General features: G+C 39.2%; 1 protein-coding gene across 2 annotated transcripts in view; it reads right to left on the bottom strand.

Moving 5' to 3' along the window:
* Positions 1–27,086, bottom strand: part of MAST4 (microtubule associated serine/threonine kinase family member 4) — a 306,287-nt gene that overhangs the window by 138,213 nt on the left and 140,988 nt on the right. For both annotated transcript variants that reach the window (XM_072858736.1, XM_072858737.1), the window contains exon 4: positions 24,255–24,286. In XM_072858736.1, the coding sequence (XP_072714837.1) occupies positions 24,255–24,286 (32 nt within the window). The remainder of the gene's footprint in view (positions 1–24,254; positions 24,287–27,086) is intronic.

Below are 27,086 nucleotides of genomic sequence, written 5' to 3'. Positions count from 1 at the left end.
TGGAATTTGTAGCCTTTCCCGCTGGGCTTTCATTGCTGTTATGTGTTACCACACTCTATTGTAACCATGACACACATTCACTGGCAGCATTCTGGCGATGACAGAGAGCCAAAATGAACCACTATAAAGGAATGGACTAAGGATCTCTTGGGGGCGGGGGGAGGACCGCAAGTTTGGGTCCTTCCACCTCTAGCTGTCACGAAGAGCTGCTGGCTGCCTCTCTCAGGTTAGCAGCAGCGCACGCCGCGCCGATTTTGTGAAGCGAACGGTGCCTTCGGTTGTGCACGTCAAGTAATTCATCCCTGGTATTCTGCAGCGGCAGCCGCTGCGCCGACACACACACGCACACACACGTTGCACCTCGGAGGAAGGAGAGATCCCCCTCGCTACGCCAGCCAGCAGCGCAAAAAAAGCCTCTATGCTTAAGACAGTTTCTCTCGGCAAATGTCAAACATTCACCACCCCCTCTGATCCTGCCGAATAGGATTTAGCCATCTTGTTTAAGTCACATTATCCCTTTCCTTGGCAAACAGACAGGCAGTTCCTGCAGTAATAGAACGGCAAACCGCTGAATGAAAAACAGGCTCTTCTCCTTTAACAGGGAAAATCAATTGCCATGGCATTTGAAGAACAAATGTATTTTTGTAACACTGAGGTTAATACAAAAGGAAAAGTTACCATTCTGTTCTGTCATGATTGCACTTGAATTTTAACGGGAAATAATCTAGAGTTTTTATTAAGGGTGAGAGCCAGACCTAGAAATTGCAGAAAAGTGTATCAATTTCAGGTTTAAAGGTAGCATCACTTAAAAGTAAACCAGTATATAACAGCTTATAAAGACAGTTTTAGATCACTGGCACTGTGTAGGATGCTGGTTTTAATTCAATTATATTCCTTTTTTTGTGTACTCTTAGTCTGAGGCTATCCTTTCATTAAATACATACTGTGAATTGTTCCATGAGGACTAGCATTTTTTTTAATGCTCTGTAAAACACCATGAAAAGCAAAGGCACTGCGCAAGTACTTATTTTTAGTAATTTAAGAGCTAGAATATTTTATCTCACGTGCATAGTTTTCCTGTGCGATTCTTAATTTGTACCTCTTGCACAATATGATAATGTCAACCACATGATTTTATTTTTTGCCAGAGCTCTGGCCCTGCTCTGGGCATGGACAACTTCTACAGGCTAGTGAAAGTACAGGACCAAATGAAGCTGCTGCTTTTTGGGTCCTTGGCTCATTCTTTGAAGAAATTCGTGAGTTCACAGGTACAGAGCCATGGGTTTCAGAGACAGAGGGAAATCTGCTGGTTATAGAAACTGCTGAACTGGATTTGGTGAACTACATTGCTCTTTCAACCACACATTAGAAAATAATAATAAAATCCTCTCTTTTCTTTGTCCTACATATTTCTATCGGAAAGTATTTTAAATTTAAGGTATGTATTACCTAGAGCCTTCATTTACAGATATTGAAAACAAAACTGAAGGATACACAGAACTATGCATTTGAATTTCTAAAACATAACAGATATCTGGATTCTGATTACTTACCCCAGCAAGCATTACTAAGCCAAGCAGCCTGTAAGTCATCTTTCTAAGGAAGCTCTAAATTCTCCTACCTCCCAGAAGAAAGAGAAAGGACTAGAACTAGGGGGTTAAATTCAAGATCACAAACCACAATGGGTGAATTCAGATTTGCAAGGTTACACAGCTCAGCTAGGTGCCCAACTCTGATTAGTATGTTCAAAATATGTTCTTCAAATTTTACTCAGAATGCAGCAAAACATCATTTTTTTTAAGATATTCTTAAACATGAAAAAATAGTACAAGAATCAGCTGTCTAACAGTCAAACAGCTCCAACACTGAAACTGTAAGGTAAAGCTGTCCGTGCTTACAGGTTTTTTCATTATTGAGTTTGGAGACAACCATTTAGGAATAGAAATTTAACAAGAGAGAAGCAGAGTGTGAGGTACGACTACCGTCACGTCCCTGGCTCTCCCCTAGCTGCCAAGAACAGGTCCCTACTCCCATTGCTCAGCACCTCTCACACCAAGCTCTGTTCTCTTAAAATTCCTCTGATAAAATCTCTTTTGTATGTAAGACTTCTTCAGTCACTGAAAAGTCCTGTTTCTGATGGAGACAGAAAATTTCGACAGGTAAATTGTGACCGTGTGCACACCACACATATACGCATTTATGTAAGTCTTATATAATGTTCAAAGGGCTTAACTTTGTGCATACTAACCTTTAGTTAGGTGCTTCATCCCGTTATCTATGTACGTATATGCACACACATGTAACACCAAAGTACTTAATTTTTGTTGTATAAAGCTGTTAAATTTTCACTGAAGGTATGGAGAGTAGGAGACTGTCAAATCCCTAGGAGGACAGCCAGCTCTGCTGAATCAGGACAGTACCACACTGATTTCCGTACACAAACCAGCACATGCAAAAGAATAGTCTGTCACTAAACACTGCTTTAGTATGAAACATTGCAATTAAGCAGTAGCTGCATTTTACCTGCAGGAGGACAAGACTGCCAGCTTGTCTTGTCTAAAGGAGAATGAGCTGGACTGGCAATTAGGCACAGCAGCTTAAACATAAGCAACTGCATGTAAGGGCTATTTTGAGACCATGATAAATCAACCTCTTTCCTGAGCTAATTCATGCAGGCACTTCAGGTCACATTAATGGTAAATTATTCTAAGCTGAGACTGAGCTATAGGTTGACTTTGAAAATTCTTCTATGCATTTTGCCTGATCTAGACAGAAGTTTGGAAAACCATGATTTACTGAAAAGGAGAGATGAATACATAGCAGGAGATCAAGGTCTGCCCACCGTTACAGTCTTACAGTTTTTGCAGGAGTAAATGTGAAGTGCTTCACATATCTGGGGGCAAAAAATAGCAGCAATTTAATTAGGTGAAGCCTTGCAAGTGAAAGCTGACTTCAGTTTGATCAAAACAATTGCTTGCACTTAATTTCAGACTGCTTAGATATCATCCCACCAACATATAGTTGAGGAAGCAAGGGAAAGTTAAAGAGGAGGCTCACTGTACCACAAAAGATAAATCTCATTTATTCACTTAAAGTAACCATAGTTTATTCCTAGGATAAATGACTTTCATTATACTTGCAAAGGCTACAGTAAGGTCACTGTCTCCAAAGCAGCGATTTAAGCGTTTTCTTCATCTTTGGCATCATCCTTAAAACAGGTGTCATGAGTGCTACTTTATTGATAAAACCAATTCCATTAATTTAACACAGCATTATTACCATAAAAGATTAAATCACCAGAAATACTGCAATATCTGGGGTAAGTAGAAAGTTTAATTTATCACTTATGAGATTTTAAGTTGAAATCTACAGCACCTGCAAGCTAAAACGCTTGGATGTTCACCTCAGGGCTCTACTGTATAATGGCTACTGGAAGAAATTCCACTCTTTCCTGTTAAAAAGTAGCTTTGTTTCAACAGAAGGATACCTCTACCAGTAATATGACAGAGACCAGAAACATTCACCATTCACTCTTGGTACTAGATAGAAGGTTTTGGTACATAAAACCAAAAAAAAAAAAACAAACCACCCCAAAAACCACCACACCACACCAAAAAAACCCAAAAAAACACACCACCAATCAAACAAAAAAACCCGTAGCAGCTACTTCAGATTTGTACATCACACTCTCCTAACACTATGAGGTATAGAACTATCAGAAAAAGGAAAGGATAAGTAACTCCATACACACCTGAGGAAGACAGCAAAACAAGGAAAATGTTATTCCAGGAGAAAAACTAGTTAGATCAAGCAGGATTTTAACTTCCTGAAGAAACCCCTTGAACATCTTTTGTTTTTTCCCCACCCTCAAGACATGCCAATCCCCACACCACAGCCAAGTATCCTCTGTTCTGGTTCATGCCCCTTTTAATATCACACACACTAATCTGCAATGTAGAGTGTTCTTTTTATCTAGATTAACCTGAACATACTGTCAAATTATGCCTATATTGACACAACTTCTATAAAGAAAATTTCTCATCTGGAAAGAATCTCAAACAAAAAGTCACAAACAGCACTGAAGGACTTTAAGAACTGTATTCCTTTACAAATGCAAACCCTGGTCTCCTCTTAGATAGTTATAGAGATGAAAGCCAAATTTAAAAAGTAAAATATAAGAATATACGGCTTAAGGTAGTCATTTAAATCTTTACCAAGGTCTCTCTGGTTTAGTAATCTCAGATAACTGGTTAAAACCAAGCAAAACCAGCAAAGCACAGCGGAACGTTTTATTTCCTTGAAACACAAACCTGAGACACTTTTATTCCATACCACAGTTAAGCAGTTTAATATTCTATACTTTCAAGGCCCCCTTCTTCTGCAGCTGTTGACTATGCTTGCTTTTTTCCTTAAATGATGGTAACACACAATAATACCATTAACAGTGCAGGTGCCTCTGGCTTTCATTAGTGTTTAATACTTAACAGTAATTACACTGAAATAAGCAAATCAGTGCATCCTTTGGTTCTGCATGACTCTTGGCTAATATTTTCCAAAGGTACTCAAGAGTTTGTAATCAACTCTCAAAGAACAATGACAATGGACACCTTCTTTCTGTGACAGCCCTTAAACCAAAGATCATTTAATCTGAATTTCTATCATCTAATCTGCTTAGCACACCAGTTCTGACATTTATGCATTTCCAGCAAACACAGTCTGTTTAGCAATACTTATGTAGACATACAGCATTCATTTTTTCCCTTTCAAATAGGAATTCTGTTTTGAAATCGTAACACAAAAAAAATGTAACTTGTTTTAAAAATACTCATCAGAATCGAGTGAATACAAGACTAAAGAATACCAAAATCGTAATACCAGCATAAAGCAACTTACGATTTGTCCTTGATTTTCTGTTGGTCAGGTTCCTCAACCTGCAAGTTAAGGACAACACCTGCCTATCTTATAGGGACGCTATGAGATTTAGCTGTATACCATGCTTTGGAGATAATAAGCAGTGAAGAGGTCTGAATTTACTAATAATTTTTTAACACATTTCAAATGTTAGTATGGGCTAAACAATCTCAGGATGACAATTTATTTAATGTATTTTATCTTGACTTGTTTTTCCAATTACTAGATTGTAAAACTCTTACAACATGGTTTTGAGAATGGAAAACATGGCGATTTCATCATCCTGGCACTCACAGTTACTACTTGATCTCTGGTCCCTTCTTCCTCACGAGGAGAAAAATTAGTACACCTTAGAGACAGAATTAATTTTGTTCACTGCAGCCTTCGTACTGCAGTCTGCATAATTTCACAAGTGATTGAGGCCTAAGAATAGCTTCAAAAAGTCACAATGACAGAAACAAATGCTTTGGTCCACATTTTCTATGTAAGTCAAGTTGCCGTTTTCTTATGCTTGAAAAGAAAAGTTGGAACTTCTATTTGCCAGTTTTCAATGGCGCATTGAATTCCATCCCTGTGACCATCTAACCAATGTGCATCCTCCCAGATGGTCTATCAGACAAACACTTGTGACTAGTAGTTCTGAACTGCAATCATAGTCCAAATAAAGTAATCTCTACGTTAAATGCACCTATGTCACAATTACTAGCAACAGTCATCTGTGAAAGTCAGCCGCATACACTAAGTGACTAGGCATTCAAGTCACTGCATGAAAGTTAGATTTGTAACTGAGAAGTGTTACTCAGGGACAATTTTTTCCTCAGTTTAGCATTGTACTGCACAACCTCTAAGGACAAGAAAACATTAGTGATGCATATGTATATATACATATGTATAGACTTGTATATATATATTTTTAGCAGCACTGTCTCCAGCATGTGATAACTCTCACATCAATGGGAAAATTTAACATCTCAGAATCTACTGTTAAATAAACAGCAGTTCACCATGATGCCACAGCAGCTCTCTCAATGGATCAGCTTCTAGTACGCCTGCTTGTTCAACTGTCTGCCTTCTTTTCCTGCTATATTCAAAACTTAGCTTTGTGAAATTCTCTCAGATGAGCAGGTAAGTAATTTTACCATGAGATGGCATGTTCAAACCTGACACACTGCAGAATTCTATAGCAAGTGGAAAGCAAAGTTATAAATCTGAGAACATTCAAGATCCTAACAGCTGCTTCATTGGTAACACTGTAGTTTCTAAAGAAGTTCTAGCAGGAACAATGCAGAAGCAGCTGAGTGCAACACTGCTTCTTGGCATCAGTGAGAAGTAAAACACAGCACTAAAGAAATGGGGTGAAAAAAAAAGCCCAACCTCTTTTTTGCATTCTTGCCAACACAGCATGTCTGGGCACATTATTAAGCAGTCACAAAAAAAGTCTGAAATACGAATCTACCAGTTTGTTACCTCTGGCTGAAGTCAACAAACTAACCAATGCAATGTGTACGAAACAAATCTCATGCTTCAGTGATCTGCCGGAAAGAGTCAAGAAGTATTCTTATTGACATGTAACTGGCCAGTTTTTTCTGGATTGTTTTGTTATTTACCACAGACTTTCTGCAGAAGTATTTGAGATAGGCTACTGCTGAGGAAGCAATACCAGATGGTGAAAGGAATCCTTTTTCTTAGATCCTTGTCTAGTATGTCTCGCTCATATGCTCAGGCTCAAAATAATTGCCCAATTTGCAATGGCAAGGGATTTTTCATCTTGGTCAGATTATACAAGGAAGAGGAGAGAGGCTGTCTTCCACTTGTTTCCCTGGGGAAAGGAGGAGAAGTGGGTGAGGATGATGGAAGGTGTTTGCATTTGCCCGTACCCGGGAGCTCAGTTTGCACAACGGGCTCAGCATGGCATGCCGAAATAAATTCCTTATCCCTTCAGGGCAGTGGTTAGACTTTGGTAGAACCTGCATGTTCCTTGGTTGTCTGTGTTCAATATATCTCAGCCCATAGCACTATAAACTCACATGGCAGGGGGATGAGTGTTCAGTATCCCATGACAGAAAGACATACTAGATGACCCCTTCCAGCCTTAAGTTCTGTAAGTCTCAACATCATGGATCTATTGACATTTACAGGCATATCCATAAATCTGACACTGGTAGGCAATTTACAATAATGCATTTTATTAATGTGTCACTGGAGTACATGGTAAAAGCCCAGATGGTCTTACAAAACACTTTGCCAGAGCCTATTTAGAGCTGTAATTCTTACTGTTCTGCAAGGGATTGGTTCTTAAATTATAGTTTTAAAAAGCACTCTATTAAATTCAAATGTATTTTTAATAACTTTTTATAAATGAGTTGCATATTCTGCTGATAACTCTGTTATATTGTTTATATTACTAAACAAAGGAATAGATCAAAAGAACGTGTTTATTAGCAATGTTAATTAACCATTAAAAATAACAGAACTGCTGTGTAGACCTCTGGTAAGTTAACCCAGCAACTGGTTGTCACATTAAACGTCTTGACTAAAAACACTGATCCCAAAACATTGCAGACAAAAGGAATCAACAACATGCACCAGCCAAGATCTGGCAAAAGCTCTCCACAACCTCACTCACTCCCACTGGCTGCATGGTGACTTTCAATAGATAGTTCTGAAATTTTCCATGCAGCCAGAATAGCCTCCTCATATGCAGGAGCAGATGATTATAAGTTAAAGTGGGACTGATGCTGGCTGGTCCTGCAACACCAAGAGCTCAGAAGACAGATAAAAATAATGAAGGTATCTGGCTGAAAAGTGAAAGAGAGAAGCTCTCTATTCTTTGTCTAAATATCATTTGGATCGTTATTATAGATGACAGCAAAAAAACAGCAAGAGGTGCCATCTAATGCAATGCGTTTATGTAGCCTTCCTCATATTCCACCACAGTCTCCCATCGCCCTTTATTAGGCAGCATCATTTTTGCACCTGCCTGTGAAAGCTCCAAAATAACTTTCCGTACAAAATCGAAAGCTCAACCAATACAATGGCACACCTTTTGTCAAGATTTTTTCTTCTGGAAAACTCCCAGAGTAGCTACTTCAGATTTAGACAACCTCCTACCATATTTCACATACTATAAGAATAAAAAAAATCCTAATCTGAAATTAGAAAGCAATAAAAATAGCTCAACTAATGAAGTGTCTTGTCAACAGACATTAACCTAATATCAAAACTGTAAAAAGCTTGAGAAATCAGGCTTTAATAATAATTATGGTCTCAATCTACACTGCCTTTCAATACAAAAGAAACAGCATTAAAAAAGAGGCAAAAATAGATCTACTTCTTGAAGAGTTCTACATTACCTAGGGTTTAAACAGTTATTTTTTTTTTAATTCAAGAGCCTTGTTACGCAGGGATAACCCAAACCCAAGCGCTTAATGAGCATTTGTTTATCTGGTCTTTATTTAAGCTATATTTCAGTGCTAATTGATGCCATTTAACTTTCCTGCATTTATTTTTCCATCAAAAGAAATACATTGAAAACATAGAAAACTTCTGTTGAACAATTTTGTAAGATCATGATGGTATTTGAGTATCTTCTTGAAGAAGTTAAAGCACAAATAAGAAAAGTCATGATTCTATAATCCAGCCTGCAGCCCTTCTCCCAACACCCTACAGCTGTCTATCAACAACTAATATGTACCTAGAGAGTTACTAAGCTCTGTTTTGGCTGATTGATTGATAACTGATTCTTTATTAAGACCCCATCATGCACACAAATACATATACGCCTGCAGAAGCTTCTCTCCAACAGCTTTGTAACGCTACCACATATATGCCTGAATATTTTTTTTTTAAATAACATCTCCTGGTTCTCTCTAGATAGTCATTAGACAAACGGGGGTAGGCAAGCACTCTGAACAGAGGCGAGCAGCAGAAATAAAGCAGTCAGTCTTTCACAAAAAAAACTCAAAAATTTTGAAGTTCATTGTCCTTTTTTAATCTGCCTTATGCTTATGTAAAGCCCTACACACGTTTTGACAGGGAATTTTGTCATGACAGACAAGCACAAATTAATAAGGTTGTCTGTTATAAGACAGTATTTTCTTCCATGAAAGCAGATACTTAAAATGTGGCATCAAGTTTCAGCAGAAAGTTTGGGCAATTAATCCCATGAAAGTAATGATATATTATAAAGAGAGCTAGAAGGAAGTCAAGAGATATCTTAGCCTTCCCCAAGAGAGGTCCATTATACTCATATTACCCCTATCACCCCAGCCAGCTGTTTGTCTTATCTGTTTTTAAAAGCTGATAGTGATTCCACAACACTCCCAGGTACTCCATTCCTCTGCTTCACTATTCAGACAGTAAATGTTTCAATGGTGTCTAAGCTGAATCCCCCTTGTTCCAATTTAAGCACATTATGTCTTGCTTTACACCCCAATAACATAGAAATCACTTTTATTTCCTACTCATGGCAGATGTTCCACACACTTGAAGACTTTCATGATCACCCTTCAGCCCTCCCTTCTCTAGAGTAAATAACCCCAGCTTGGTAAGTATTTTTCCATAGATCATGTCAAGTTTTCAAAGCAGCTGATAGTTGTCATTTGTTCTCCAGCTGATTCATCTCAACACACACCAGTCAAACCTAAATGCAGCACTCCAGAATAAGGCCTTGTAAATTCTGGGTGGGGTAGAATAATGCATGCCTCGCAGCTCAAAACTTCAACTTCCCAGCATGATGCACCCTCTCCCTGCATCTTCCTCTCCCGCCATCTTTCCCCCCTCCCACCCACAACAGCATCACACTGTAGAACCATTATACCTCTCAGATCCTCTTCTGCAAAGTGATGCCTATCCAACTATCTTGCATCTGAAAAGCTGAGTATTTTCTGCTGAAGTAAGAAGTCTCCAGTTTGTCCTATTTCACTTGGTATATTTTCGCCAGGTTGTCAGAATGATTTTGAAACCCCATACTGTTCTTCAATATACTTGCATTCTTCCCAGCCTGTTGTCTGCTGCAAACTTAATAAATACCATCTATTCTATCGTCTAGGTCACTAATGAAAAATAATGACTAAAGCCAGTCATCCAGGTTTCTTACACCTGCAGCCCAGTGTAATTTCCTGGTTAGTGTTTCTACGCTGCATGCAATACAGCAAAAGGTTCTCAAAAGTGACAATATCCCCACCCCGCACCCTCCCCCCACTAAAGACAGATTTGCTGGTATGGCTTATTGGTAAAACTTGGCTATGAAAAAACAAAACAAAGTTCAGATTTATAGAGCAGTAATGTAAAAGCTTTCTGGATTTAGATATATATATAGATATATTCTTGGTACTTCTGATAGACTCACTTCAACCATAAAACCAGCTGTATTTTTAAATGTAAATGAAAACATCTTAAGTGTTTTCTAGCAGAATCTAGAAGAGAAGCATCCACAAAGTATGACAATGATCTATAAAAACTCATTTTCATCAGCATCTTAATGATACTAAGAAGAATCACAGAATAGTTGAGGCTGGGTCTCAAGGCCATACCCACACATGGATGTAGAATGTGCCTGGTTTAATCCCGTTTCCGTCACATGCTGTGTTGAAGTGGAACATGTGTCTAGTTGCCTGACTGTAAAATAGTACCATGTAGCAGAGGGGAAAAAAGCATTCCCAATGTCTATGTTCCCTGCACAACCTTTACAAAGGCATAGGTGAGCTTTTCCATTCAGGTTAGAACAGCAAGAACTTGTTTGTTTCCAGCGGCATGCTCAGCCCCATGTTAGGGACACCTGGGATAGCGTGTTTGTCTCAAATGCTATGCTATGCTTGCCTTCACTGCCTAAGGGCATGACGACACTAAACATTCATGAGTGAAGCCACTGGCATATCAGGAAATGTGGTTATGTGCAACTACACTGCCTTTTGCACTGTGGCAACCAACACACAATGAATGTAAAATAAGAGACTCCCAAGACCTGTGTCAGCCTTTTAGACTGTTACTCCCCCTGTGGCAGTTATTTGCCATCCCTTTCAGGCAAGCATAGCAATAGTATGGATTCACTTATCCCCAGTACTTTTTCTGACCCTTTCACATGCCTGTGAGAGCTGTCACAACACACCTCAGTAAACCTCACAGGTCTAAGCTTGACTGGCTTGCTAGGAAAGACCATGACAGAGAAGTGGAAACACTACAACATTTGGGAGAAAGGACAAGAGGACAGAGATGGCAGAGAAAAAGAGCACATGGATGACAGGAAAGTGTGCTAATGCCAGGTTAGCTGCTGCCACAACTCAGAAAGCAAAGACTTGTTAAAGACGAAAAAGGCAGAAGTGTCTGATTAGCCCCTTCAGAACAGAAAGGTATCCTGCCAAAGCAGCTTTTTCCTTCTCCTAATCTGCAAGAGAAGAGCTCTGTCCCGCTGCCGTCCATCCCCCCCCTTTCCTTTTCAGCCCTCCACAGAAGCTTCCCACCTTCCTGCTGCCCACACTTTTGGCTGAAGTTACCTATTCAGTTTCTGCAACCTCCAGTCTCACAGTGAGCCATCAATGCCCCTCCAAGCACTGCTCATGCTGCCTGCCCCTCATTTTGGTCCCAGGAGCCATCACCCATCCTCCCGTACACAAAGCACTTGGCAACCAGGTTCTTGGCATGCCTATCCCCATATGAAAACTACATTCACAGAGAGAGTCCTGCAAGCCTAAACCAGGCTCAGGATCCCTGCCCCAGCTCTCCACTGCTCTACCCCAGAGAGCACATCTGCAAGGAAGGCGCTTGGCTTTAGGCAAAGGCCGAGCTGTATTTGCATTGAAGATACAAATGGATGGAAAATCTCTAGCAAAACAGAAGTGTGTCAAGAACTGCATTCAGTCAACAAAACTTTGTAAGAGGGTAAACATGACTTATAACTCCCATGGGGAGAAGGGAGGCACATACTAGGATGGAGGGAAGTCAACAGGGCCCAGAAGTTTTAGGCAGAGAGAGAAGTGGTGATAAAAGCAAAAATGGCCACAGCCACAAACATTATGCAGTATGTTCACAAGGGACTAATGAAGAAGAAACAGCCAATGTGATCTAACTATAGAGCAGGCACCACTCCCAGTCATGGACAATGGAAGCCCTGACAGTCAGCACAGGGTGCCTCCTGCTGCCACACTGTACTCTGGCTGCTTTAAAACTTAAAAGTCTGCCTATAGACCATGGACACATATTCCTCCCCAAGATCATACCAAGCCTTCCTCCTCCTCCAACTCTTCCTGCAGCTGTCTCACCCATTCCTGCCCAGAACTATAACATAAAGCCTTGAGAGGAAGATGCATCAGGATTATTAGCATCTCCCAGTTCATTCAAGATCTCTGTCAGTGAGGACATGTCTGCTTTGCTGCTCCTCAGAAATCCAGCTGTTGTCCCTGGTCCTCCAGAAGGAAGCGTTCATCTTCTGAAATTTTATCTGACTGCCAGTCCCTCTCACACCCACCCATCTCACATCCACCAGCAACCTCCTGATACTGACACTGAAGTAGCTTTTAGTCTTCTCATGGCACAGGTTAACGAGCAGAATCCACTCCTCAGGGCCCCAGGCTGGCATTTTTAGGAGGGCAAAGGATTGCTGGAAGGATAGTTGTAAAAAGAAGAGAGGAAAGAAAGGGAGACAATCATGAAGAGCTATAAGGTTCAGAAAGGGGCCCATCATGGGAAGACTGACACAAAAGGTAGGTTGGGTATAAAAAAAAAAAAAAGGACTAGTGGATATGAAAGCTTAGTGAAAGAGGAAGGTGAGAGCCAAGAAGCATTGTGGGTCATGGACGACAGCCAATATGAAGGCACAGATGCCCTCCAGCTCTTGACATAGCAAAGGAAGCATGTGAGGACATTACACGAACTCAGTGGTCCAAAAGCATTTTCCTAGTTCACATGTGCTAAGTACCCACTCATGGTTTGGTCTCTTACTTCCCCCTTAGGGGTAGGAGTACATCAGATTAACAGCCTGCAGATGATCTTCCCATTTGGCTTCATCCAAAATAAATCTCTACGGTGCATGTAACAGAACAGTACAGTGTTAAGAAAATGTACACTACTGACACCTAAGAGGCCAATATTAGAAAGTATCTACACAGCTACTTTTTCAGGTGGCCTTTCCAATATTTTTATCCCAAGCTATGCAACAACTAGGATGAAGATCTTGACTTGGAGTTCTGGGGGAAGCCAGCACACGGCAGCAGGTTTCAATTGCTCCTCAGAAGATATTGAAGCATTCTGCATAAACAGGAGTCTCCCAAATGCTTTATGCCAAGGCACATAAGCATATAACATTGTGGTAGTCCAGCTGAATGACAAAGAAACTGCAGATAACAAATACATTAATATCCTTTATAATAAGCAGCCGTACTGGTTTGGAATACTGACAGTAATAAAAAATGTTCAAATGTGCATTTCATAGGAAAGGGGGAGGGAAGAAAAGACTTCCCTCCTCCTCTAAGACAAAACAGAAGTGGCTCATTGGGATTTCATGATCCTGCCATCTCTAGAAAGTCAGCCTATACTTTACATAATGGAATGGCAATAATATTGAAAATTTCAAGAGGAAAACCTGTAATGCCAGAATGCCTGCCAGAAGATGCAAGGTGGGCACATCCCTGATGTTCAGCAACTGCCTCTTTTACCTGAGAGCAGATATTTAGAATACGGGTTATATTAATGCTACCAGAGGAACAAATATATTGTTCAGAAACCTCAGTGCTTCTTTCCTTAAAATAAAACCAAACATTTATTTGTAGGTTATACCTCATCCACCAAAAAAAAAGGCAAAAAAAAAAATCTATCATTAGAATTCTTTAAGCAGAGCACAGGTTCATCAAACAATCATGTAATCTCCCCAGAGCCCCACCATGGCCCCAGTCCTACAGAAGCTAAATGTGTGCAAGCTAGAAACTGCACAACCTCAGAAAGTTCTCTCTGTAGATTAAGAGATTATTCGAATCTTTGTAGCATCAGTGCCAAAAAAAAAAAAACCAAACAAACCTCAATTCATCAATAGAGCATAGGGCAGCCCGGATCATGCAATTCACGAAGACATTACAACTCCTTTGTGACAAACAATTCTTTTTGACAAACTTCGAATTTTCCTTAACTGAATAAAACTGGACTTACCAAAATTAATGCCACTGGGAAAAAATAAACAATGAATAAGAAGCTGTTTCAATATGTCAGATTTTTGAGGTTTACTATTTGAATTTCAATCTGTGCTGACTAGCAGTGATTACCCACGTTTGTTCTTCTGCCAGTTTTCTCACTAGGTAAGTACTGAGGCAGCAGAATAAAACAGGTGGTTATATGGTCATTTGTTCTTTTTGTGTATGTCATACAATTCTGAAGTTTTACTACAACAAATACCAAAGAGAAATAGTTTTACTCTCTCACCATGCAACTTCTGTTCACAGAACAAATGAGATGACACAGCCAATGCTTATTTAAAAATACTTATAGCAATTATCTTTCCAAAATATTTTTGTTATTCAACATGCATCTATCACATTTGCTACTGAAAGTCAGAAGTTAATCACGTAATTATTGTGCTCACAAACTAAGTTACCCGTAGACGCCAACCTGCTGCTCAAGAGATCACCACTCCCTTGCCTAAGCAGCTCACATTTCCAGCCATTAAATTGCCCTGGCATTTTCCCTCTGCTCTTGCTATAGGCTTTGCTGCTTCTATGTACACAGAAACACTGCAAACACCACAAACTGCCAGTTCAACAGGTAATGCGGGATACAAGGGCAGAACCAACAGAAACAGAGCAGTTCAGTGAAAAAGGCCGCAAGCTGAAAAGGCTGCTTGGGGGAGCAGACTGTCACACAGAAAGAGCAAGAACAGCAGGTTAGCCAGTTTGTCAGACCTCCATCCCATTACTCTTTTTTGCCTCATTTTGTCAGGTTCACTATTCAAGTTTTAGTAGCGAACTGATGAGGTCTTTTCTACTGCCATTTCTTTGTAGAGATTCGATTATTTTAGCACCTCAGCACCTGCCTTCACATCACCAGCAATCCATTAGCCATGAGATCTGGCCCTCAAACATCTAGGCTGAACCTCATGCGCTATAAAATAATTATTTTTATGTATACAAATATTTTAAATATTTAAAATTTCATAGAAACTATTCTACTGCAAAAACATTTTTTCATTTAGGCAAAGCATGAAGGCATCCAAATACTTTATTTTCTTTGCTCCCTCTAAGAATCATGCAATTCCCCCATCCTGAAATTCTGCAACATTCCTACAGGACCATGACTTGACCCTAGAGGCTGATTCCATTTTGCTTTTTCCCTGTGGCTTTATCTGATCACAATTTTGATAAAGAATTACTTAAGATTATTCTTCATTCTTGACCCTGTCCTGTCCTCGCCTAAGTAGCCAAAACAAAATTCCAACAGGGCACAGCACACTCAGAGCACTATGGAGAAACACAGTACCTGGTCAAGCATGGATCAGGAGATAATTTACATTACTTAGACACCACAGCACTCACAGAACAACAGTAGATAAATATCACGTTACACAATTAAGCTTTAAAACCTGAACACCTCATTTTCTGGATATCAATCCTCCAGGTAGCCATGTTATTTCAATAATTTTCATGATGTTCTGGGCCTTGCAAACATATCTATGTGATTAAAGAATATAACGGAGAGTGCTGTATGAACATATGTCCCAACAATACAACAAAGAATGGTTTTAAAATACACAAAAAAGTAATCACTACCTTTTTTTGTATGTATACGTAAAGATTTTGTGCATGCACACACACAACAGATGAGCATGAATTTACCAGTAACAAGGTTTCACAACGCTTCAAAATATCCTCAAGGAGTGTATACATCTTTCACTGAAAAGGGACATGATGAATTACATTAAAATAGATAGTTCCTTTCTTTAACATGTGATGTGATAAATCACAGAGAGATGTCACTGTGTAAAACCCACATATACACTAATAAAACATGAGTCAAGAGACAACATGCAGAGATATGTAATAATATTAATACTGGTATAAAGGAAGCAGGGATGCAAATGTGCATGTGAAAGCACCAAAAGAAACAACAGAACAAGATTAAACAGAATGGCCTATACTGATAGCCAAGGACACAACTAACAGCAATAAAATACCAAGGGATGTGTTGTTTGTCCACAGTACAAAGGACTTGTCTGCAGAAGATGCTGCACTGACAACAGAAAGATGGCAACAAGGCTACACAGCATGCTGCACATGCCATTACTCTTCCCGTTAGCCCAACGCAACTTTAAAACAAGGAAACACAGACAATGGTCAGCAGACCTGAGTAAAATTTATGGAGGCTGAAGTAAACAAGATTGTGAGGAAAAGGATCATGCTATGGTAACTGTTGTCTCCCAAAGCATACAAAAAATGTGTCCAAAAATGAGTTATTAATTGTCAATCTTAAGGAACCCAAGAGATGCAATGAGGATTCAACACCTGGTGGCCCTTGTCCCCCATGTCATACACACATGACCTACCCAGACACGTAGACTTTGTGGAGTATTTGAATTCCTTGTTCAGAATTTGCATAAAAATCTCAATAAAGCATACATTAAATAAATTAGAGTTCATTAACAGATCTCAAAAAAAGTTGCCAGTGGAGGAAATCTCCTTTGTAGAAAGGAGATTTTTTTTTTACAAGTTTGTAAAATTTCATTGTCTAGCTTGATGCTATTCAGCATTTTCATCAGTGATAAGGAAATTAGATTTAAAGCCACTGCTGAAAGTTCAAAGGTGAAACATTGAAGGAATGACAAATATTGAAGACAACAAGGTTGTCGTATACGAAGCGATATGGATCTCCTGGTAATCTATGCTCCTTTAAACAAAAATGCATTTTAATTACAAATGCAATGTTAAGCATCTAGAAACGTGGGAGTGTCTGCTGCACTTAGGAAGTCACTATGAAGAAAAATAACTTAGGGGTGCTTAGAAGACATTGTTCTCCCAGCGTGTTGCTGTGACAAAAGGTGCTGATAGAAACAGTAACACAGAGCTATAAAAGGGAGATGGGTTTTTTATATCTACCCATAGCATGAGCAGAACATCACAAAATTAGACTTGCAGGAAAAAAAAAATTCCCCTCAATGACAGCAGTAGAAAAACCCTGAAAGTGAAGAACTTGAATCTACACAGTTTGTTAGAAAGACAGAAATGTGGTTATTAAGCACCAGACAGCATACCAACTATAGTACACTGCCACCAGGGAGAAAAGCAGCTAAACCAGCATGTTCTCGTTTAACACAGAAGCACATGCAGAAATAGTGCTAGTAACACTTAACACTAAAGCATACACATCTTAAGAATAAAACATGGGCTACAGAGAGTATCCATCTGAGCACAAACCATCCATATTAGAATTGAGAGATTCATTACCTGGCGACAGATTCATTACCTGGCAACAATAATCAGTCTACTCCACTTTCCAAATTTAAGATAATGATAATCTCCCAAATAATTTAAGATGAAAAGTGACTAGTTTTCTTTTCATGGTTAACACTTTGTTGTTTATTACAAAGGTACAAGATGAACGAATTGGACACAATCATTTGAAAGTGCAAAGTGGAGTTTCAGCTTACTTTAAACTCAGATGAAGCTGAAGAAAATGAGCGGATAAAATGGAAAAGAAAATTAAATTGAAGAAAAAAATAGCTGGTTCTACTTTCAGCGCTCTAAAGTGTAAGACCTTCTCAGCTCTACCCATAGCTTCCACTCCGCTCCTTCCAGAAAAGCCGTCTGTCTTTGATATACAGTTTAGCACTACTGTGTTATTTGCTGCTATCAAAACAGTTATTCTTGACTGTGACACCAAAAAAGACAATTTTTTTTTTTTTTTTTGCTACTGGGCCTGAAAACCCTAAACATGGATGTAACTAACCCAACAGAAGAAAGTTACTCTTTTTTAGATATAATTTAGATCAGCAAACTAAGTCTATTGCTCTAACACACAGGCAAAGAGTGATAAAAGCATCTGATGCATATGTAATGTCAGTGGAACTTCATGAATAGGTGGATTCATCGCTAAGCATAAGCTGTACCCACAATACAGACTGCAATACCCAAGCTATCCAAGTGCAGAGATTAGCAAGAGCTAGCTCCTGCCAGTCCTGCCTCACAAGCCTTCCTGCCTACCTATTTTGCCCCCTCCACTTCCTGCCAAAGGTCAACACACTAGAGACATGCAACAAGGACTTTCCTGGGGGCAGCCTTGCCCCACATCCCTTGTCCAGGTACATCGAATTCCTTAAGCTGCTATCAGATGGAGTCTTCTATCAGCACACACCAATGTGCAGTAAAAATTCCCGCCAACAGAAGATATGTGAGCCACAGTTACAGAGGCAGACACTCTAAAGAACGAACTGATCTAAATCTCTATACTTTCAGTGTAACAATGGTACTTATCAAACCCTCACCTCAGGTCAACTTGTACTTCATCTCCACACAAATATAAACAGCAGTAGCAGCAAAGTATATACAGAAGAGAGCTACAGCAATACAAATTTCCATTTCAACACTATTTCACAGCATGTGGAACTCATTGCTCAGATTTACATGTAACTGTTGATAAGTGCTCTGCAGAAAGTTCTTTCAAAGTATTAGTTTTTCTCTTGTAATAATTTTAATGGGATATTGCACATTATTGTAACTAGAGGCACTCAGTTTCTCTCAATGAACACCAGATTGCAGAGGCTGTGCACTTTCAGAGAAAAAAATCCAAACAAGCCCTAAAACCTTCATAAACAGAGAAATAGACAGTTTTTATTTTAATTAGGAATACAAATTTTGAGTAACTTGAGTATCTCAAGACTGCATTTTGAATAGATTTTATAATTAAAATGGTAAATATTTTATTTCTCCAAAATCTAGTATTATTTAGTGATCTGTCTAAAATTGTTTAGATAATATTTGCCAAAACGAATCACTATTTTCCAGAACTTAAATGAAGTTTCTGTCTTCAGCTATAATGAAACAAATGTGAAGTTCTGTGCTTTGCAAATGACGTACCACGACACGAGCACTTTCAGCAAATTAGTGCCCTTCTGCAAAAATACATTCAATGAAAAAAGCCGCAAAGCTGCATGCATAAGCATACACACAGGTCCTGAAACATACACACATAAGATAACGGAAGTCGCAATCTTTCTTACATGTTTTGGGGTGCTTCGAAGCTTTTGTTTGTGTTACTTTTCAATTCTTCACAGTTACTCAAAATTAATTTCCTTGACTGACAGTTGTGTCCTTCAAGCCACAGAGAAGCCTATGCAGTTAAGGAGATAAAACTCAAAAGCGGCTGTTGGGAGAGAGTTAGGCTTTCACTTTTCAGGTTTCCTTTGGGTGCTCTGGCATCCCCTCTAAACACTTTTCCTTATCACAGGTTACCTATATACACAGACAATTTTTTAATAGATATATCTATAAGTATACATATATAAGTGCACACACAAACTGTCAATCAAATTCCAGTTTTGTCCACCTACATGACACTGGCCTCAGAGCTTTTTTTGTCTTTTTAAGTATGGTTGGCATGATTTCGTAATTCCATTCTGCTCAATTTCTCATACCCACTTTTTCCCTGAGGTTAACCAATAGTCCATTTTTGTCATTGATAAAAACTTTCTTAGAAAACTGCTACTAACTTTCTTGAAAGTTATTTAAGTCCTTAAGCAAGCAGTGGTTTTAACTAGTGTTTCTCTTGAATTCTTGGCTGGTCACACTCTTATGTTGCTGTTACCCAAGGATATCAGCTGCTTCACTGTAATGCATAAATGGATTTTATGAAAATTCTGTGACCAACTTTGACATTTCCACAGGTGCAAGTAAATTATACAATCACTGCTACTGAACTAGAGTCCATAGTTTATAATTACTGAAATTAGTTTCAGAAATGTCAAGAGAAGGACAGATGCAGCAAAAATAAATACAGAAAAGTTATCTAGCTCTGAATTAAACAGAAATTGACAGATTAAACAAAAGAAAAAGGAACGACAACTGATTTAGTCTGGAAAAGTCAGGTATTTTACTTCTAGGGCAGGTGCTTTAACCACTGAAGCTCTAAAGAAAGGAGGAACCTCCTCTACCTACCCGCTTACTTCTTTTTAAGTATTACTATTTCTGAAGGCTCCCTCTCCACCTCGCAGAAGCCCGCTTATTCATTTTTAGGAGAAGGGCATTTTAAACCAGAATGTACCTGCTTAAAGCTGAGGATAATTTTTGTGCCACAACCTTTGAGTTCATGCCCTGTCTCTCTGTAGTTCTCATTTTGCTGTACTTTGTGGGTATGGGAAGGAAACAAAAGAGGACAAGGACATTGATGCCTTAAATTCAGTGAGGCATCGCTGGTTAACACACAACATACACTGAGACATCTTCTCTGGCTACCTACTCCAGCTAGATACACTCTGAATATGTAAAGGATAGGGATTTTTACACGCCATTAGGCATTCTCCGATTCATCAGAGGATCTGCATGCTTCATACACAGACATTAGCAACACTTAACTCTGATCAAATTAAATCTGTATTTCTGGGTCTGGCTTAACATTAAGCACAAATGTCTCCCTTTATGTTTGGAAGTGTTTGGTGAAAATAAACAAATCAATAAAAATATCGTAACAACATATAAATAATCCATCCCTATAGTGGCAGTGTGCAGAAATACACTTCGAAATAATTTTCTGATAGAGTTGCAAAGTGGGATAGTTAACAGCCATGCAGGTTTACAATCATGTTAAGCTTATATAAAGTCAGTTTCGCTGCTGGAGAAAGCTCCCGGCCATTCATTCTGCCTCCATGCCACCACACCCTGCTGCCAGAAAGGCATTTGTGCAGCTAGACAGTCAAACATGCTGAAGAACCTGCATGAAGCTAGTTGGAACCTTGATCAGTTCTACCTGTGCCCAAGCAAGCACTTGTGCCAGCACAGCCAGGGGGTGCTCTGAGAATGGAAAAGCTCACTTCTTTCTCAGCCAGCACCCCTTATCTCAGTTTATGCTAACTATGCTAAAGTTAACTTTAACCTTTTAACGTGTTGTCTGCAATTCTTTCTTTAGGAGTTGATGTATAACAACTATGTAGAATCAGAATTGGGTTTAACTGCAGGATGCCAACAGAAAGCTTAACTTATTTCATGAGATCCAAAAATGAGGCCCCACAACCACACATAATCTGTGGAAGAGTGGAAAAATTAAGCTGTCTCCCTCTCCAAGTTTTCTTCGCTTTATGTCCTCAATCCCCTCCCACAGTTCCCACTAAAGCACATTACATTTCCCAAGCCTCCTTTTCCAACCCCTCTAGATTCTTTCTTGACTTCTGCCACCACCATGCCCTTAACTTTTAGTCTTCTATTTCAAAACCAGGGAACACAGTTTCATACTACCCTGCCCTTACAGCAGCTGAATCTTGTGTAACAAAAAGCAGGGAAGCTGTTGGTTTCCAGAGAAGTCTGTATTTGGACTGAGCAATGGTAACATTAATAGGTCAGTGAAAACAGACGGCATGTTCTTTAGCTGAAGCCAGTTGGGCTTGTAGGTTGACAGCCATGAAGCTAGATCAAAATGTCAGCTACTATGTGCAATAACGCCACACATGGCAAGAACGTATGTGCCCAATGGCCCAATCAGGGTACCCCTGGCAGATGAGGTTCAACAAGTAAGCAAGTATTGCCAACTTGCAGCAGGTAACACAATATGTTGGAATGGATGCCACAGCTAATGAACTCGGAGTAATAGCTACTGCACAGGTACATTCCCCTCTTACGGTTTTGCTGACAGTAAGTCAGCATCACCCTCTTTCACTGCCTATCTGATCAACTTAATAAAAGAAACCTGAGTACCACTTCTGGCATCAAGTTGAGCACATAGCTAAATAAGTACAAGAGCTCTGGCTGGTTCAGCAGAATAGGTAGGGAAAGGCTGGTACTCCGTAGCAGTCAAATACCACTTCTTTTCAAACGATCTGTTACTCAGTATGCTTCCTGCCAAATACCCACCTTTCCATATAACCATGTCATATATACCATATCCCATCCCACTGAGACTTAGAATCAGCAGCCTCCTTTATGTTGTCATAGAAAATGTATTTTAAAATTATCTGCATATATATGGAAAACAACTCTCTATGGTCCAGCTGGTAGCCAGTCTAAAATGGATATAAAAAAATGCAACAGATATAAAAGAAAGCTTAAATATTTTGCATGCTAACTCTGAAACATACACATGGCGAACCATAAGCAAGCCACTTTTCCTCATGCATCCCTCTTTCCTTTCCTCCTCTGATTGTATCATGTAAGAGAATAAGATACCATTTCAAAGGTGGGGGCGGGGGGAGGAGGAGGAATCAGTACCAGTCATTCATCAACCCGAACCTCGCTTTCCAAGCTTCTCTACGTGATCACCCCTGAACCAGCTCTCTCTGTCCTGCTTAAAGCTGCATACTTAGCATGCCACTGGCTCTGAAGCTCCAGAAGACGAAAATGATGTCTACCTGGAGCCATTCAGGACCTCTAGAAGTTTATGGCAATAAAACCATAGGACCTCTCATGTTTTTAAATTCAGTCTTCATGTCAACATGCATATAACATGCAAACAGAGCAGCCAACATGGCCCACACACACAACCCCTGATGCTACACAGCCCTTGCTAACCTCAGCACTATGAGCCCTGTTAACTAAGGTAGCAGTATTAAAGGTATTTTAAAATACCATCTGCAGAATCCTAAGCACTTTAATAACTAGATATGATTATGCTGACAAGGGGCTATTCCTTTACTATACTTTATTAAAGTCTCAGCAACATTACAGAATGTGCACTTACATTTCAGTGACCAGCTATAAAAATATGTAAACGAATGCAATTGAGGTGATTGCTTTGCAGCTGTTTTTCAAACCTGGAGAAAAATATCTAATAACATTCAATGTCAAACATCATCACAAGAGTAAGCAAGGTCATGGCTACAGATAAAAAGAGAGCCTCAAAAGCCACTTTCTGCTCTAGCTGAAGTCAACAGGAGTTTAGCCATTAACTTCAAAAGAGGCAGTCTTTTGTCCACACAACAGTTTCAGGTTAATATAAAGCACGAAGAGCAGCAAAAGAAAGCACCAAAAAACATTTTCCTTAACTGTTTTTCTCTCTATCATTGCAATAATCAAATACTCGACGTGGAATTAGTTTTATATTTTCTTGACTTTTCTTAAATAATGGGTTGGCTTACTATTTAGTATAAGACTTTTCATGTGTCAGAACGTAAAACAATAAAGTCTTTTCCAAGTCAGCAGATGTCCTACAAAGTACACACTTCTGGTATTATTATCTGGTATATTAAGTCAGAACAACAGAGCACTTAACTGCACTTTCCCAGCAATTACAGTTTCAGTTAGTCACATACCTAACCTTACTGTCACCAAAAGCTACACAGCACTATCCAGTTGAAAACAAGTATAGAAAAATAAAATCAAATAACTGGCCTTTTGTGCAGGGGCTTAGGGTTTTATTCACAATGTGTTGTCACGTTAAGACAAGCTTATTCAAGTACAGTGACAACCTTATAGACCTACGGTATTTTTTGAAAGAAAGTAAGAAACAAGTTCTGTTCACTTCCGAAGACATTTTGCTATGTTCTTATCCCAATACTTTCTCAATAAATTACTAATAAAGAAGAAGAAATAAAACAGATACAAATAAAAATGCAAGCTTTAAAACCAAACAGCTCAAAACCAGTAGAAAAACAAAGCCAAGGTACAGAAATTTAAACAAAGCACAACTAAACCACCATATCCGAGTTTCATATTATTCTAACTCAGTAACAATTTATACAAGAATATACAGTCCTTACTTCCACTAACCAAAACAGTAGCTTAACAACCCTATACAGTTAGTAGAACTCACCTATTCTTTGTTCCTCCTACCTTTTCATCCACAGGTCTGATCACAGAATTTCATAAGGAAACAGTTTTACTTACGTGTCAAGTTTCATTTATATCATTCACGAAGAAACCAAATTTCTTCCTTGATTTTTAACAAGAGAAATCTTCAATACAAATCAAAAACTTCAACATAAGAACTTTCTGACACTTTGGAAATCACTCACAATAGCTCCTCTAGAAGAGGGGGATGGGCATGAAAAAGGTCACTGCACAACCCATAGGTTTTCATTTACAATCTTAATTTCTTTGTATCTATTTTAAGGCAGATCAACGGCCAATTTAACCTTCATTTTAACTGCCCTGAAAAGACTAGCCTACTCAAAAACTGTCAAAACTACATACTATACTGTGAGAACAATAGAAAAAACTTCATGTACTTACAAACTTCCTCTTCTTGGAAGGCTCAGCTCCTTCTGCAACAGAGAAGAGTTACACTGTATCAGGAATAAAAGTTATTTTAATTGGAAGTGGCCTTTTTAAGACAAGTACTGTAGTCCTCCCATCCCACCAGTAGCAGACAGATAGAAGTGGTGTATTTGGACTACAATAAAAGATGATATAAATTTTACATGCACCATCTTTTACTTGTTGCCTTCTATTCTTATTTGAAATATTAACATTAGCAACGGGAAAAGTCTAGGCCTTTTTGTAGGAGCAACATTAAAATACGTCAAATAATAGACGGATGTTATAGAAAAGCCTTACAGTCAGAGCTATGATGCATTGGTAACAGTATTAAAATTTGCAAGAGTCAGTGACAAAGATACACCAAGTTCTTTCCAGCATCCATCATTTGCAGAAGTTGTTAATAACAGGATCAAGACCTAAACGGGTGACCATCGCCACCAAGGTTTCTACACTGTGTTCTTGAACCCAAAAAAGTTGAAGTACATACCAGTCTGGCCAGTTATAAATCATTATAGTTTATTACAATCTTTTGCAAAGTGCTAGCATAACAACAGAATCACTGTTGTACAAACATTTCTGCAACTTTTGCTGAGAACAGTTAAACTACTGTTTATGGGACTGACAAGATAGCCTGCTAGCCGGATGGAAATTGCAGACAAACATTTTACTAGCATTTTAGCGCAGAAGTAAGCCACAAGATTCATGAAGTTTTGCCCATCAGAAATAAGCATTATATATATATCTATATCCACAAGCAGATTATCTTGTATTGTATAAATCACAGAAGAGCTGAGGCTGGAAGGGACCGCTGGAGATCCTCTGGTCCAACCTGCTCAAAGCTGGGCCAATTACAGCAGGTTACTCAAGACTGCATCCAGATGGGTTTTGAACATCTGCAAAGATAGAGACTCCACAACCTCTCTGGGCAATCTGTTCCAGTGTTCAACTACTCTCACTTTTTTTCATTTCTCGCATGAACTTATATTCCAAATGCTACCTTAGTTAAGTCTTCTTTGCAATCAAGTCCAGCAGGGAGTACCACCTGCGTTTAAACAAAGGGACAACCTGTCTGACCTAGAGAACACACAGACAGATACATTTAAAGTTGAAGAGCATCACGAAAGACAAGGTTGCATATGAGAATAATTCACGTTATGTGGACGGATGTCTTTAGTCACTCAATTTCCATTCTAGAACTTATCAAAGGGAATAATCACAAAATTCTCTTTCAAAAGTAAATACATATATATATATATATATGCATGCTATGTATGTGTGCACACATGTTTATTTCACATAGCACATAAAGTTAAGTTATAGTATTGACCAGAAAATGCACATGAAAATACAATTGAACGGATAAAAATAGTTCAGCCAGGCACCTTAGAAAAGGCTATAAGGGAATGAATAATTATGTATTCTTTAGAGACTTTTAAATGGTGTGCAGTAAATAAAGCCTGGGCTGCTAACTGAATGATAAGGATTAAAATATCAAGTAGCTGCTCCATTCCTGAGCACCGCCCATCCTGTTCCCTGAATGAGGCAGGAAAAAATAGTGTGAAACAATGTAATTAGAGATCATAATGCAAAGGCATAGGAGAGCAGAATTAGGGGCCTTGGTAACAAATTCTGGTACTTCCTAGGAAGTTCCAGCAACTGTTCAGAATTTGCAATTTAAAACAACATCTTTTAGCATAACATGTGCTGACATACAAAGGAACAGGTACACCTGCATACAATATTGCATTATGAAGCTGAGTAATTCCCCTAAATTTAAAATGTCGCATTCATCATGAACAAAATGTAACTGCAATTTAGAACCCACGTACTTCCCTTTGTATGTTTTTTTTCTTTAATATTTACAATGCCATTGTGTTCTATTTCTAACGTAAAACTTTACTTGTAATTCTAGGCACTGTCATACCGTAACAGACAATGATTGTGGAAAAACTGCCAAAATGTATGAGCAAGAATCATACTTGGTTTTGCATTCCATTTAAGAGAGTTGCAATATGTACTTTAAGTTTGTTTCTTATGATTCAGGTCTATTTTTTTTTAAATCAGAGTGTTTTGTTTATAGTTTTTCATTATAACAGCACAGCAAATGACAGACACTGCCTTCTGTAGACACCTGAAATCACATTAATCTCTTGGCCTGTTCTCATGCATGCCATCCTCAAGCACTAGTTTTGACTAGAATCATAGCATCATAGAGTAGTTTGGGTTGGAAGGGACCTTTAAAGGTCACCTAGTCCAACCCCCCTGCAATGAGCAGGGACATCTGCAACTACATCAGGTTCCTCAGAGCCCCATCCAACCTGGCCTTGGATGTTTCCAGGGATGGGGCATCTACCACCTCTCTGGGAAACCTGTTCCAGTGTTTCACCACCCTCATTGTAAAAAATTGCTTCCTTATATCTAGTTTTAGTCTACCCTCTTGTAGTTTCAAACCATTACCCCTTCTCCTATTGCAACAGGGCCTACTAAAAAGTCTGTCCCCATCTTTGTTATAAGCCCCCTTTAAGTATTGAAATGCTGCAATAAGGTCTCCCTGGAGCCTTCTCTTCTCCAGCCTAAATAACCCCAACTCTCTCAGCATTTCCTCACAGGGCAGGTGTTCCATCCCCCTGATCTTTTTTGTGGCCCCCCTCTGGACCCACTCCAACAGGTCCATGTCTTTCCTGTGCTGAGGACTCCAGAGCTGGATGCAGTACTCCAGGTGGGGTCTCACCAGAGCGGAGTAGAGGGGCAGAATCACCTCCCTCGACCTGCTGGCCACGCCTTTTTTGAGGCAGCCCAGGATAC

The sequence above is a fragment of the Ciconia boyciana genome, chromosome 4 (assembly GCF_034638445.1).
Source record: "Ciconia boyciana chromosome 4, ASM3463844v1, whole genome shotgun sequence".
Taxonomy (NCBI): Eukaryota; Metazoa; Chordata; class Aves; order Ciconiiformes; family Ciconiidae; genus Ciconia; species Ciconia boyciana.
Note: the sequence above shows the minus strand (reverse complement) of the source record. Positions and strands in the feature narration are given on the sequence as shown.